The sequence below is a fragment of the Berghia stephanieae genome, chromosome 7 (assembly GCF_034508935.2).
Source record: "Berghia stephanieae isolate SIO BIC M18660-M18661 chromosome 7, UCSD_Bste_1.3, whole genome shotgun sequence".
Lineage (NCBI taxonomy): Eukaryota > Metazoa > Mollusca > Gastropoda > Nudibranchia > Aeolidiidae > Berghia > Berghia stephanieae.
This window is the reverse complement of record NC_088366.1, coordinates 53,637,285-53,649,238: the sequence shown is the minus strand read 5'-3', so window position 1 is coordinate 53,649,238 and position 11,954 is coordinate 53,637,285. Positions and strand designations below refer to the sequence as shown.

At 36.4% G+C, this 11,954-nt stretch overlaps 1 protein-coding gene across 1 annotated transcript; it reads left to right on the top strand.

Moving 5' to 3' along the window:
- The first annotated feature begins 4,902 nt into the window (after window positions 1-4,902).
- Window positions 4,903-11,880, top strand: LOC144976585 (H(+)/Cl(-) exchange transporter 7-like). The gene is made up of 5 exons (XM_078920880.1): window positions 4,903-4,911; window positions 8,400-8,576; window positions 9,907-9,992; window positions 10,902-11,019; window positions 11,797-11,880. The coding sequence occupies exons 1-5, from the start codon at window positions 4,903-4,905 to the stop codon at window positions 11,878-11,880; spliced, it is 474 nt and encodes a 157-aa protein (XP_078777006.1).
- Window positions 11,881-11,954: the final 74 nt, after the last annotated feature.

Sequence of the window (11,954 nt, the reverse complement as noted above, 5' to 3'; positions counted from 1 at the left end):
ATTTTTGGGGCCCGGGGCGTGTATCCCTGGGTGGGGATCCTGACCTCCCTAGGGGGCAAGGAGAACTTGCTGTGTCTTCTATCACCCGTGTCTGTTTTTCCAATTTGCTTCCTGTCTTTGTCTTGGAATGACATTACTTGGTCTTGGCTGGGAGGGAAACAGTCAAATGTATAGTTATAGTTTTGAAGATGATATCTTTTTCCTTGTAAATCATCTCTCTGTTATGTACTGTTATTTATTTTTATTTTTTAGCATATGATTTGTATACATTTGAGTGTATTCCTCTTAGTGGGGACATATGTGCTGGTGTATGGTTTAGAGACCTTTAGGTGATCTCAAACTAAGTAAACTGATAGTGTGCTCTTGGAATCTAAATCTATTCCTATTTGAAACCGATTCACATTTGTCTTACATTTTCTTCAGGTCCTTTTCATTGTACATCTAGAATGTCTTTACTATCCAATTTTCTTCCTTTTTACTGGCGCTGATATGACCTAAATGTGTTGCAAGCGCGTTAAAACCCTTAAAAACAAAAACAAAAACAAGCGTCGTATGTGGCCATAATGCACAATTTTTCTGTACTTACCAGTCATCAAAAGTACTTTGTTTCTTATATTTAATCCATCCAATATCGTTCTGTTTGATTTTTTCTCTTTCCATGACACTTTCCATCGTCAAAAGCATCGATTCTTTTTATCTAGCCCAGTGTTCAATGTAGGCATGTATAAGGAGGGTACAGATTCTCGTTATACAGGTGCATGCGTATGCTACTCAGAATAAATGGATGGATAGAATTAAAAATGAAGAAGTATGGAAAGAACACAACAGAAACCAGTGTGAGAGGAAATAGGAAGAAGACGATGGAGGTGGATTGGACAACCATTAGAAAGAATGACTCCACTGTAACAAAGAAAGTATTGGACTGGGACCCTCAGGGCAGAAGATCAAGGGGAAGGCCACGAGGAACATGGAGAAGAATTAAAGAAGCTGATATACAGAGAAGTGATAAGTCATAGAACGAGATTTTTAAAAGTTAGCTCAGGATAGAGAAGGATGGAAACTGTTTGTCTGTAGCTTATACCCTGACCCAGGGTGAAAAAGGCAATGAAGATGATGACGAGTATTCAATGTCCATGTCACATATCCATAGAAAAATATGGACCAATAGTATCACGTTAGAAGTTGAATTCTAGTTCTCCAGCTTATGTTTTGGAATCTTTTAGGATCTTTTTGTCTGTAATGAATGCATATTTTGCCTACCCTATTCTTCTTTTTATTTTCTTGTACACAGCATTTTAAAAACCATCCATTAAAATGGCGCTGTTGGTAACCTTGCACACGAATCGAGAGAGGTTCATTAATTTTATCATAAATTCTATGTTGATCACGTGACACATTACGTAATACGTCATATAAGACTTACGGTGTACGTGTTGCGTTTGACATCTGACTTTCTATACTCCCGCAATATAGATAATTCATAAAACAAGATGTCTTATGTCAACAAGAATCACCCATTGTTGTTCTAAAGTGAGCAAATTGGGGGTTAATTAATCTTGACCAAGGAAAAAAAAAAAAAAACAAAAGTGTCTGAAGCGGGACTCGAACCCGGGATCTTCCGGTTCACAGTGCAATGCCTAACAGGATCCCCCCCCCCCCCCCCCCCCCCCAAATGTCAGACCTACCCAACACAAAAGGTGATTTTTTTACACTCAAACTCAAGAGCAATAAGTACATAGTTTTATGTGGCAAAAACAAGTTATACCAAACAGTACTGCGGTCTAATAAATATAACTTTTTTTTTCTTAGGAATGGAATTTTTTGTGATGTACAGAGCAAATCTGAATGATAATATTGTTCATTGTATCGTAAAGAATGTGACAATTTTCTCAGAGAGTTGGTCAGGGTGAGGGTTAAAGGGCAATCGTATGACCTGAAAGTCACTCTTGCACAGGATTATATCATAATATAATATTCTCTTATAGTTTATAGCATGTAATTTGTACACAAGAGGCTAAAATCATATAACATTATATACTATAGTATAGTGCTATTTGTGACCCACTGTATCAAAGCGGTATTATGTCGGGATTCACGCGGTAAGGGAAATTGAATTCATAGCCACAAATATCCAACTTGGATTTACTTTCTGTACGTTACGGTGGAGTATAAAGACTATTTCTTGCTTTGCAAAATCTTCTAAGGTCAAATTTCTCATCAATCTATCTCTAAATTCACTTTTTGGGGTCTGGATCATCCCGACATAATACCGTTTTGAGACGGAGGGTCACATTTTTTAAAAATAAGACAAACTTTATATCGGTGGAAGTGTAAATTGTATTTGTCCCATAACGCACACATTTTATGTCTGATTGAAATGGTGCGTAACGACGCGTACCTCTTTGCAGGTCTGATAACCCAAATTTGAATGGGCTCATTGTTGTAGTGTAAATATTTTCAAAACCAACGCAAAATGTAGCACAATAGAACAGTGTTAAAGCAGGCCCATACTTGTGTTCGGTTATCAGACCTACCAAAACAGGGGCACCTAGGTGTATGAGATTAGACCGACGTGCACTTATTTCAGGTCTGACAACCCAAATTGTTACGCACGATCTCATTGTTTTCATGGAAATACTTCCAAACCAATGCAAACTATAGTTCATCACAACAATATTAATTAAAGGCCTGAACTAGGTTCGGCTATCAGACCTGCAACTATGTGCACGCCGGACTATACAATACATGAAAGCAAAAAAAAAAAAAAAACAGTAATAAATAGAGAAGTAAAAAATGTAGTAGAACTAGATGAGATATTTTATTTTATTCTATTTAATTAAACGAAACGAAACAAAACGAAAGAACCATTGGACTGTTTTGTTAGAATGAACAGCGACACTCTTTTCATTTAATTTTTTGTTTTGTTTGTTGTTTTTTTCGGGTGGGGGGGATTGTTTTTTGTTTTTTGTTTCTTTTGTTGTTGTGATTCTTTGTTTTTTTTAGTTGTTTTTTTTAATTGTTTTTTTTTATACACATGATTTATATTTGAATTTGATTCCTGCACTTGCCACGTCATAAATTTTTGATTTAATTCAATGGGTCTTTTTTTTTTCTTTTTTTTTTTTTTTTGTCTTTTTGTCATTGATGAACCAGTCAGCTTTACTCTGTAAAGACTGCTAATTTAATTAAAACTTTGGCCAGAAAACTCGTCCTTCAAATATCGATCGATTTCAAGGATCCATATTTTGCCAAAAACTCTTAAACATGGGGTTTCGTAAGGTCTTTATTAAAGTCCCAGGTTCGAGAGTTTTTTGGGTTTTTTTTTTTTTTTTGCCAAGATGAGGGTCATTAAAATCGATCGATATTTCAAGGATGAGCTTTCAAGCCAAATTTTAAATCCGTTTCTTTTCAGAGTACGACATTTCACTGGTTACAAGTGAAGAAATAGATTTATAGATAGTAAAATGTTTGTTTATATTCTGCTGAATGACAGTGTTTTGTTTTTAAATAATAGAATGTATTTTTAAATAACAAACTTGAGTCTAATGTTAATAATTCTAAAGCAAAAAGAGTTGGGGGTTTTTTGGTATTCAGTTCAAGTTCAAAGTTATCTCATTCTTTTTTGCTTCACCGAATGGGCTTTAACAGTCGTGACGTCACTTCCCTCGTAATGACGCATAGTAACACAGTAACTGGTTCTAAACTATTGGAACAATGGCGGACGCCCTTATGAAATACTTCTCCGACGAGCATAAAAGTGTATCCAAAGGAGAAGAACATTATAAATCTGATCATGTTTTGACTTTTATACATTCTTATCACATGACATGTGAAAAAGTTCTAGCCAGCATGAATAATAAAAAGTATGGATTTTCTTTGTTTAGAACCAAGCTGCTCGTTGCTGGGCGGACGTGACATCAGACTATTGAATCCTATTCTAGATAGATTTGATCGAGCATGATTCTTGTGTGGCTGTTAAAATATTTTCTTTTTATTATTTTTATAGCTAGAGCAATCGTTGACAATTGATCTGTGGAATGTTGTGATACTTAGATATTTAGAATTAATATTGGGGAGGGTATATAACTAGGTGTACATATTTGCAGGTCTGATAACCAAACACAATTGTGGGCTTGATTTAACGTTGTTATAATGGAAAATATCTTGTGTGGGTTTGAGGGAATTTCCATTACAACGATTAGCTCTTAACAATTTGGGTTATCAGACCTTCAAATTGGAACACGTCGGGATGTAATGTTCTATTTTATAATCAATCCCTACAGAATGGTCAAAATCTGTTATTTTGTTAAAAGTGGACCCAAAAAAATGCATAAACTAATAATAATAATAATAATAATAATAATAATAATAATAATAATAATCATCATAATCATAATCATAATAATAATAATAATAATAATAATAATAATAATATAATAATAATAATAATAATAATAATAATAATAATAATAATAATGTGCTTGTCCTGTATTAAGATTTCCATTTATTTTATCACTCTCTTTAAATAGAGCACAAATTGCAATGCTAGATGTCATATGAGCACACATCCTTCTACACATGGCAATTTTAGGTGTCATATGAGCACACATATTTCTACACAATGTTATATGAGCACACATCCTTCTACACATTCCGATTTTAGATGTTATATGAGCACACATCTTTATTCACATTGTAATGGTACGTGTTATGTGAGCACACATCCTTCTACACATTGTAATTTTAGGCGATTTGTGAGCACACATCCTTCTACACATTGTAATTTTAGATGTCATATGAGCACACATCCTTCTACACATTGTAATTTTAGGTGTCATATGAGCACACATCCTTCTACACATTCCAATTTTAGGTATTATGTGAGCACGCATCCTTCTGCACATGGCAATTGTAGGTGTTATTTGAGCACACATCCTTCTACTGACTCCCACCAGCTCTTACACACACACACACACACACACACACACACACACACACACACACATACACACACGTTTTGTCAATTGTAGAACACACATTGTATAGCACGAATGATGGTTGATTATTACCGGTTAATCCCCACACAAGTTACTTTTGTATTATGCTATGTGTTTAGGTGAAATACTCATCTATTCTGTGGCCAAATCAATCAACAATGAGCATATAACAGGTTGGGTTATCAGACCTGTTATTAAGCGTACGTTGTGCTAGACTGATATCATTTATGTCAATATTTTTTACAAGCATGTGCTAATTTTGCTATAAATAGCTTCGATAGAATCCCGACAAGAGTAGCATTGTACAGATTTTATGTTGATTTTAAACAACCTCTTGTGTTTGATAACAAATTATTTGTAATAGGAAAGTAATTTGTTTATTTACAATTTGTTTATGCCCGTTACTTCAGCTTCCTTTATTTGTTTCGCTCTCTATGTTTTAATCGATCCAGCTTTTTTTTATTTATTTATTTATTTCTGAATGCCATGGTTAGAATTCTAGTTTATGTTAGTATGTTAAAGTAATAGCAACGCTTCTGAACAACGCTCACCAAAATCAAAAGTGGTTCCAGTTGGAAATCGGTAGAACCGACAACCTCCCTTTCCGACAATCGGGTGCAAAACATGGAACCGACGCGTACATATATGCAGGTCTGACATCCGAACCCATTTCTGGGCCTAGTTTAATATTGTTGTAATGGACAATATTTTTCGTCATTTAAAAAAAATTTGTCTATTACAAGAGTGAGCCCATATGGAAATAGGTTATCAGACTTGAAAATAAGTGCACGTCGCATTGAACCATTTCAGGAACTAAAAATTCGAACGCATTGATTTCAAAAAGCAAGTGTGTTTATAGTAAAGACTACAGCTTGATTCCTTCTGTTGAGTGTGGAACCAAAAATGTTGTTGCTAGGCAGGTGTGAGTCTTACTTTTTGTCCCTATTTCAACCACTCTATTTAAAATCTAAGATGGGTGGGGTTCCCGACCTCCACAGTGGGCAGGAAGGTACTTACCGTGTCTTCTATCCCCTTATAGCTGTTTTCCAATTTGCTTTCTGTCTTTGTCTTGGTATGGGATTACTTGGTTTTGTCCTGACCCTGGCCGGAGTCCTTGCCTGGGAGGGAAACAGTCAAATGCATAGTTATGGTTTTGGGAGATGCTATATTTTCCTTGTCAATCATCTCTCTGTTATGTATTATTAAATGTGTTCGTTTTAATCTATTATGAAATGTAAGCATTTGAGTATATTCCTCTTTGTTTGTGTCCCTATGAGACTTATAGGTGATCTCAAACTAAGTACATTGGTGGTATGCTCTTGGAATCTACATCTGATCCCTATTTGTTCCCAGTTCCCCTTTGTCTTACTTTTTCTTGGGTGCTTATTAAATGTGTTCGTTTTAATCTATTATGAAATGTAAGCATTTGAGTATATTCCTCTTTGCTTGTGTCCCTATGAGACTTATAGGTGATCTCAAACTAAGTACATTGGTGGTATGCTCTTGGAATCTACATCTGATCCCTATTTGTTCCCAGTTCCCCTTTGTCTTACTTTTTCTTGGGTGCTTTGATTGTAATTCTAGAATTTGACTATCCCATTTTCTTCCTTTTACTGGCGCTAATGTGACCTAAACGTGCTGCAAGCGCCGTAAAACCCTTTAAAATAAACAAACAAACAAATCTTAGATATTCTATGAAGAATCATTACCTTTGGTTCCTCTTTGTTCCACAATTCAAACATAATTTCCTCAAGACCTTTGTAACTTTTGGGAAGTGATGATTAAAAAAATTAAAAAATAAATAAATAAAATTCCCTTTATTCATCCCATAGGGGACATTTTCTCTAAAGAAAGACTGGAATAACCTAGGCGTCAGCCGCAGTGCAGCGCCGCAAATTGAGCTAGGGCGAGGTGACTTGCTCAAGGCCACACAGCGAAGCGGTTAATCGAACTCGGTACCTTTTGGGTAGGAAGCGAAGACCGTACTGGTGAGCCACGCGGCTGATTCTCATGAGCTCTCATTTTACACTTTACGGCATCATTTATTAAAGGGCTATGTGGTCTAGTGGTATGACACTCGCTTTCGGATCGGAAGGTCCTGGGTTCGAGCCTCGCGCTCGGCGCATAGTTGAGTCCTTGGAAAAGGCTCTTTACTCACTTTCTCTCACCGTACTCAGGTGTAAAATGAGTACCTGGCCGTTAACAGCGTTGTCTTTGTCCGAAAAATTGTAATATCGCCTAACAGGCGGCATGTCCCGTCTTACACGTTAAATGTTGTTGTTGACCAGGGACCCCTTGTAAAGCGCTTTGAGCACATTTAGTGGATATCGCGCTATATAAAAGCTTAATTTATTATTATTTTATTATTATTTATTCTCAGCTGTTATAAGTTATGAACACTAAAAGAATGGGGGGGGGGGGGAAATAATGAATATAACAGCTACGGAAAAGAACAAAATACCAAACACGGAACGTTTTGAGCTTATTACCCTTCATCAGCCAACAACATAAACAATGTTGTTGAGGTTTTGTACAGGGTAATATCCATTAAACATGCTCAAAGCGCTTTACAGATGGTCCCTGACCATCAGCAGCAACACGTAATGTGTAGAACGAGACAAGACGCCTGTTAGGAGATATTACATTTTTTTCGACAGAGACAAAGCTGCTAACGGTCAGGCACTCATTTTACACCTAAGTACGGTGAGAGAATGTGAATAAAGACAATTTTCCAAGGACTCAACTATGCTCCGAGCGAGGCTCGAACCCAGGAGCTTCCGATAAACAATTAAAAACATTAATACGTCATTTTTTTTAATCCAGACATTTGTTCAGACCTTGTTGAGTTCTTTGTTAGAATTCAATCTATCTACGCATAGAGATATTATATCATTTCCATTTATCACTCAATTGGGTTCTTTGTTAGAATTCAATCTATCTGTGCATAGAGATATTATATCATTTCCATTTATCACTCAATTGGGTTCTTTGTTAGAATTCAATCTATCTGCGCATAGAGATATTATATCATTTCCATTTATCACTCAATTGGGTTCTTTGTTAGAATTCAATCTATCTCCGCATAGAGATATATAATTTCCATTTATCACTCAATTGGGTTCTTTGTTAGAATTCAATCTATCTGTGCATAGAGATATTATATCATTTCCATTTATCACTCAATTGGGTTCTTTGTTAGAATTCAATCTATCTGCGCATAGAGATATTATATCATTTCCATTTATCACTCAATTGGGCTCTTTGTTAGAATTCAATCTATCTGCGCATAGAGATATTATATCATTTCCATGTATCACTCAATTGGGTTCTTTGTTAGAATTCACATAAATATGCGCATACAGATACATCATTCCCATTTATCACTCAATAATTCTTCTCTAGGCCAAAGACGTGGGGAAGTATGCGTTAATTGGAGCGGCGTCCCAACTTGGCGGTATTCTCCGTACGACCATCTCTCTGACTGTCATCATTGTAGAATGTACCGGAGACATCACGTTTGGATTGTGTATTATGATCTCTCTCATGATATCAAAATGGGTAGGAGACTTCTTCACCACGGTGAGTCTCTCTCTCTCTCTCTCTCTCTCTCTCTCTCTCTCTCTCTCTCTCTCTCTCTCTCTCTCTCCTCTCTCTCTCTCTCTTTCTTTTTCTCTCTCTTTCTCCCTCTCTCTCTCTCTCTCTCTCTCTCTCTCTCTCTCTCTCTCTATATATATATATTATATATATATATATATATATAATATATATCAGGTGTGTGTGTGTGTGTGTGTGTGTGTCCATCTTTTTATTATGATGCCTTTGGTTATGTTAGATGCCTTCCATTTGTTTGTTTTTTTGTTGTTTTTTGTTGTTTTTTTTTTGGGGGGGGGGTTACAAGTTTAATCCTTTGTTTTGATAAAAGGGAAACCCGAAACGTTACCAATCATCAGTCTTATGTCACAATTATTGAAGCTTAACCTTTTTCCCAATTCGTTTTTATTTCAAAACTTGGATGAAACCTTAGCTGTACACAAACGATGTTGTATAAGCATCATTACTATTTTATTTTAATTCGCAACTACCCGACGTGTATTTTTTGCAGGTCTGATAACCTAATTTGTTACGATCTCTTGTTGTAATGGAAGTACTCTCAAACCAACGCAGAATATTCTCCATTACAACAATGTTAAATTGGACGGGCCAATAATTGCCTCCGGTTATCAGACCTGACCCAAAATAACAAGACAATTGGATTGCGCTTTTTGAACTTTTTTGAGCTTTTTATAAAACGCAATTTTTCCACTAAATCTGCTCAAAGCGCTTTACAAGGGGTCTCTGACCAACAGCAACACGAAACATGTAGAATGAAAAATGACGCCTGTTAGGCGATATTACAATTATTATTTTTTTGTGAGAGAGACGACACTGTCAACGGCCAGGTACTCATTTTACATATGAGTAGGATGAGACCATGTGAGTAAAGAGCCTTTTCCAAGGACTCAACTATGCGCCGAGCGAGGCTCGAACCTAGGACCTTCCGATCCGAAAGCGAGTGTAATACCACAAGACCACATAGCCGCGCAGTCAGAAAAGCAACAGGTAAATTCCATACATAGAGTCTAATATTTATTTCAACAAAATGAGATCTAAAACACAGAATCACATTTTTATAGTTTTACAACAATACCAAAATCATTTAAATTGTGTAATGTACAAAATAAATCAGAATGAGATAAGTGTTCCTTGCAGCGTGGCTCAGTGGCACGGTCTTTGCTTCGTACTTGAAAGGTACTGAGTTCGATCACCTACCACTGCACTGTATGGCCTTGTGCAAGTCACCTCATAGCCGCACGATTGCGTCTTGTATTGTATTCATCCATTTCATCATCTTTATATTTTCCACCCTAAGGGTCTTTATGACATGAATGTGGAAGTAAGCGGGATTCCTCTGTTGTCGTGGGAGCCGCCCCCACTTTGTGACCACGTCAAAGTGAGGTAAGCAACTAATGAAATGTATGTTATTTAGGGTAAGAAGGATATCCGACGTGTACATATTATATAAAGGTCTGATATCCGAACCAAATGATGGGCCTAGTTTAACATTGTTGTAATAGAGAGATAATATTTTGCGACATTTTTTTTTTGAGATTTCCATTACAACAATGAGCCCATAATGAATTTGGGTTATCAGACCTGCGAATAAGTGCACGTCGAGGTTATCCTACCATAATATTTTTAAAAAACCCATGTTCACTTTCTCTCACATTTTTGAATAAGTCTCAATCTTGTTTTGTTACACACACAAGAGATAGTGTGCGCTTGGCTAAGAATCTGTTAGATCTGGCTGAAAGTAGCCTATTATGCGATAGATTAGCGTCCTATCCAAAGGGCAGCAAGCGATTGCTATTGTCCGTTTCACGCTATCGAAACCGGGATAAACTCCGGCCCCATGGACAACTGAAGGACAACTTCACTTATTATAAGATTTTGAAATTTCAGAAGTATTTTGGTGTAGGAAATAATTTAACAAAGAAGAGGCTCAAGTTACTCCATATTTAAACAATGAGCTTTTTTTATATCGCGCAATATCCACTAAATGTACTCAAGGCGCTTTACAAGGGGTCCCTGGCCAACAGCAACATTTAACATTTAGAACGGGACATGACACCTGTTAGGCGAAGTTACAATTTTTTCGGACAGAAACAACGCTGTTAACGGCCAGTTACTCATTTTACACCTGAGTATGGTGAGAGAATGTGAGTAAAGAGCCTTCTCCAAGAATTCAACTATGCGCCGAGCGAGGCTCGAACCCAGGACCTTCCGATCCGAAAGCGAGTGTCATACCACTAGACTTCATAGTCGCACATATTACAGTATTCTCTGAAACCCTTTTCACTCCCCCAGTGACTTCATGAGTCAGCCTGTGATGTCAATGCTCCAAGTGGAAAAAGTAGGTCATGTGCTGGAATGTCTGAAGGGAGAGAACTTCCACGGATTTCCTATCATCGAACAAGACCCAGGGGTAAATTTATGCTTTGAGTCGACGTCTACATATATACAGGTCTGATAACAGAACGCAATGAAGGGCTTGATTTAACATTGTTGTAAATTGACAATATTAATTTTGTTTTGATTTTAGAATATTTCCATTACGAAAATGAGCCCATAACAATTTGGGTTATCAGACCTGCAAATAAGTAAACTTTGTTTTGGATGCTTCTTTTTTATTAACCATTTTTTTTCTTCTAAATTAAAGTGATTTATCAGGAAATTTTTAATAGATTTGACCGACGTGTACATATTTTCAGGTCTGTTAACCCAAATTGTTATAGTCTCATTGTTGTAATGGAACTGCAAAACTCTCAAACCAACGCAAAAAAAAAATGTCCATGACAACAATGTGAAATCAAGCCCTTAATTAATTGTGTTCGCTTATCAGACCTGCCAATTTGTGCATGTAGGATTTCACCCAATTCTCACCGGTGTGTACATACAGTGGAATCAAAATAAGATATACAGCTGTACTCGCTTATGATAAACATTTGTTTAGAAATTGAAATAAAATTTTCGTCCGGTCCCTTACCGTTTTGACACGATGAGTTACAAATGACAGAACTCTGGTAAAAATCTTTGGACCAAATATTTGTTGTATGATCCTTTTATTAGAGGGGAGGGGTGTAGCTTTTTGTGGGGAGTTGATGGGCTTGTTGGTTTTGTTTGTTTGTTTGTTGTTTTCTTTTGTTTGTTTTGTTTTTGTTTGTTTATTTGTATTTATTTTTCTTCTGGTTCCTATTCCCAGTATGATCTCATGTACAAGGGCAAACTGAGGGGGTTGATACTTCGCTCTCAGCTTTTGGTGTTGCTGAAAAATAAGGTGAGTTGATAATGATGATGATGATTATGATGATGATGATGATGATGGTATTGATGATGATGATGATGATGATGATGATGATG

Excerpts from the sequence above, each read along its gene's own strand:
- LOC144976585 (XM_078920880.1), top strand. Across the intron at positions 8,577-9,906 it reads TAGGAGACTTCTTCACCACG|GGTCTTTATGACATGAATGT; the intron begins GTGAGTCTCTCT and ends TTCCACCCTAAG. Across the intron at positions 11,020-11,796 it reads TCATCGAACAAGACCCAGGG|TATGATCTCATGTACAAGGG; the intron begins GTAAATTTATGC and ends TCCTATTCCCAG.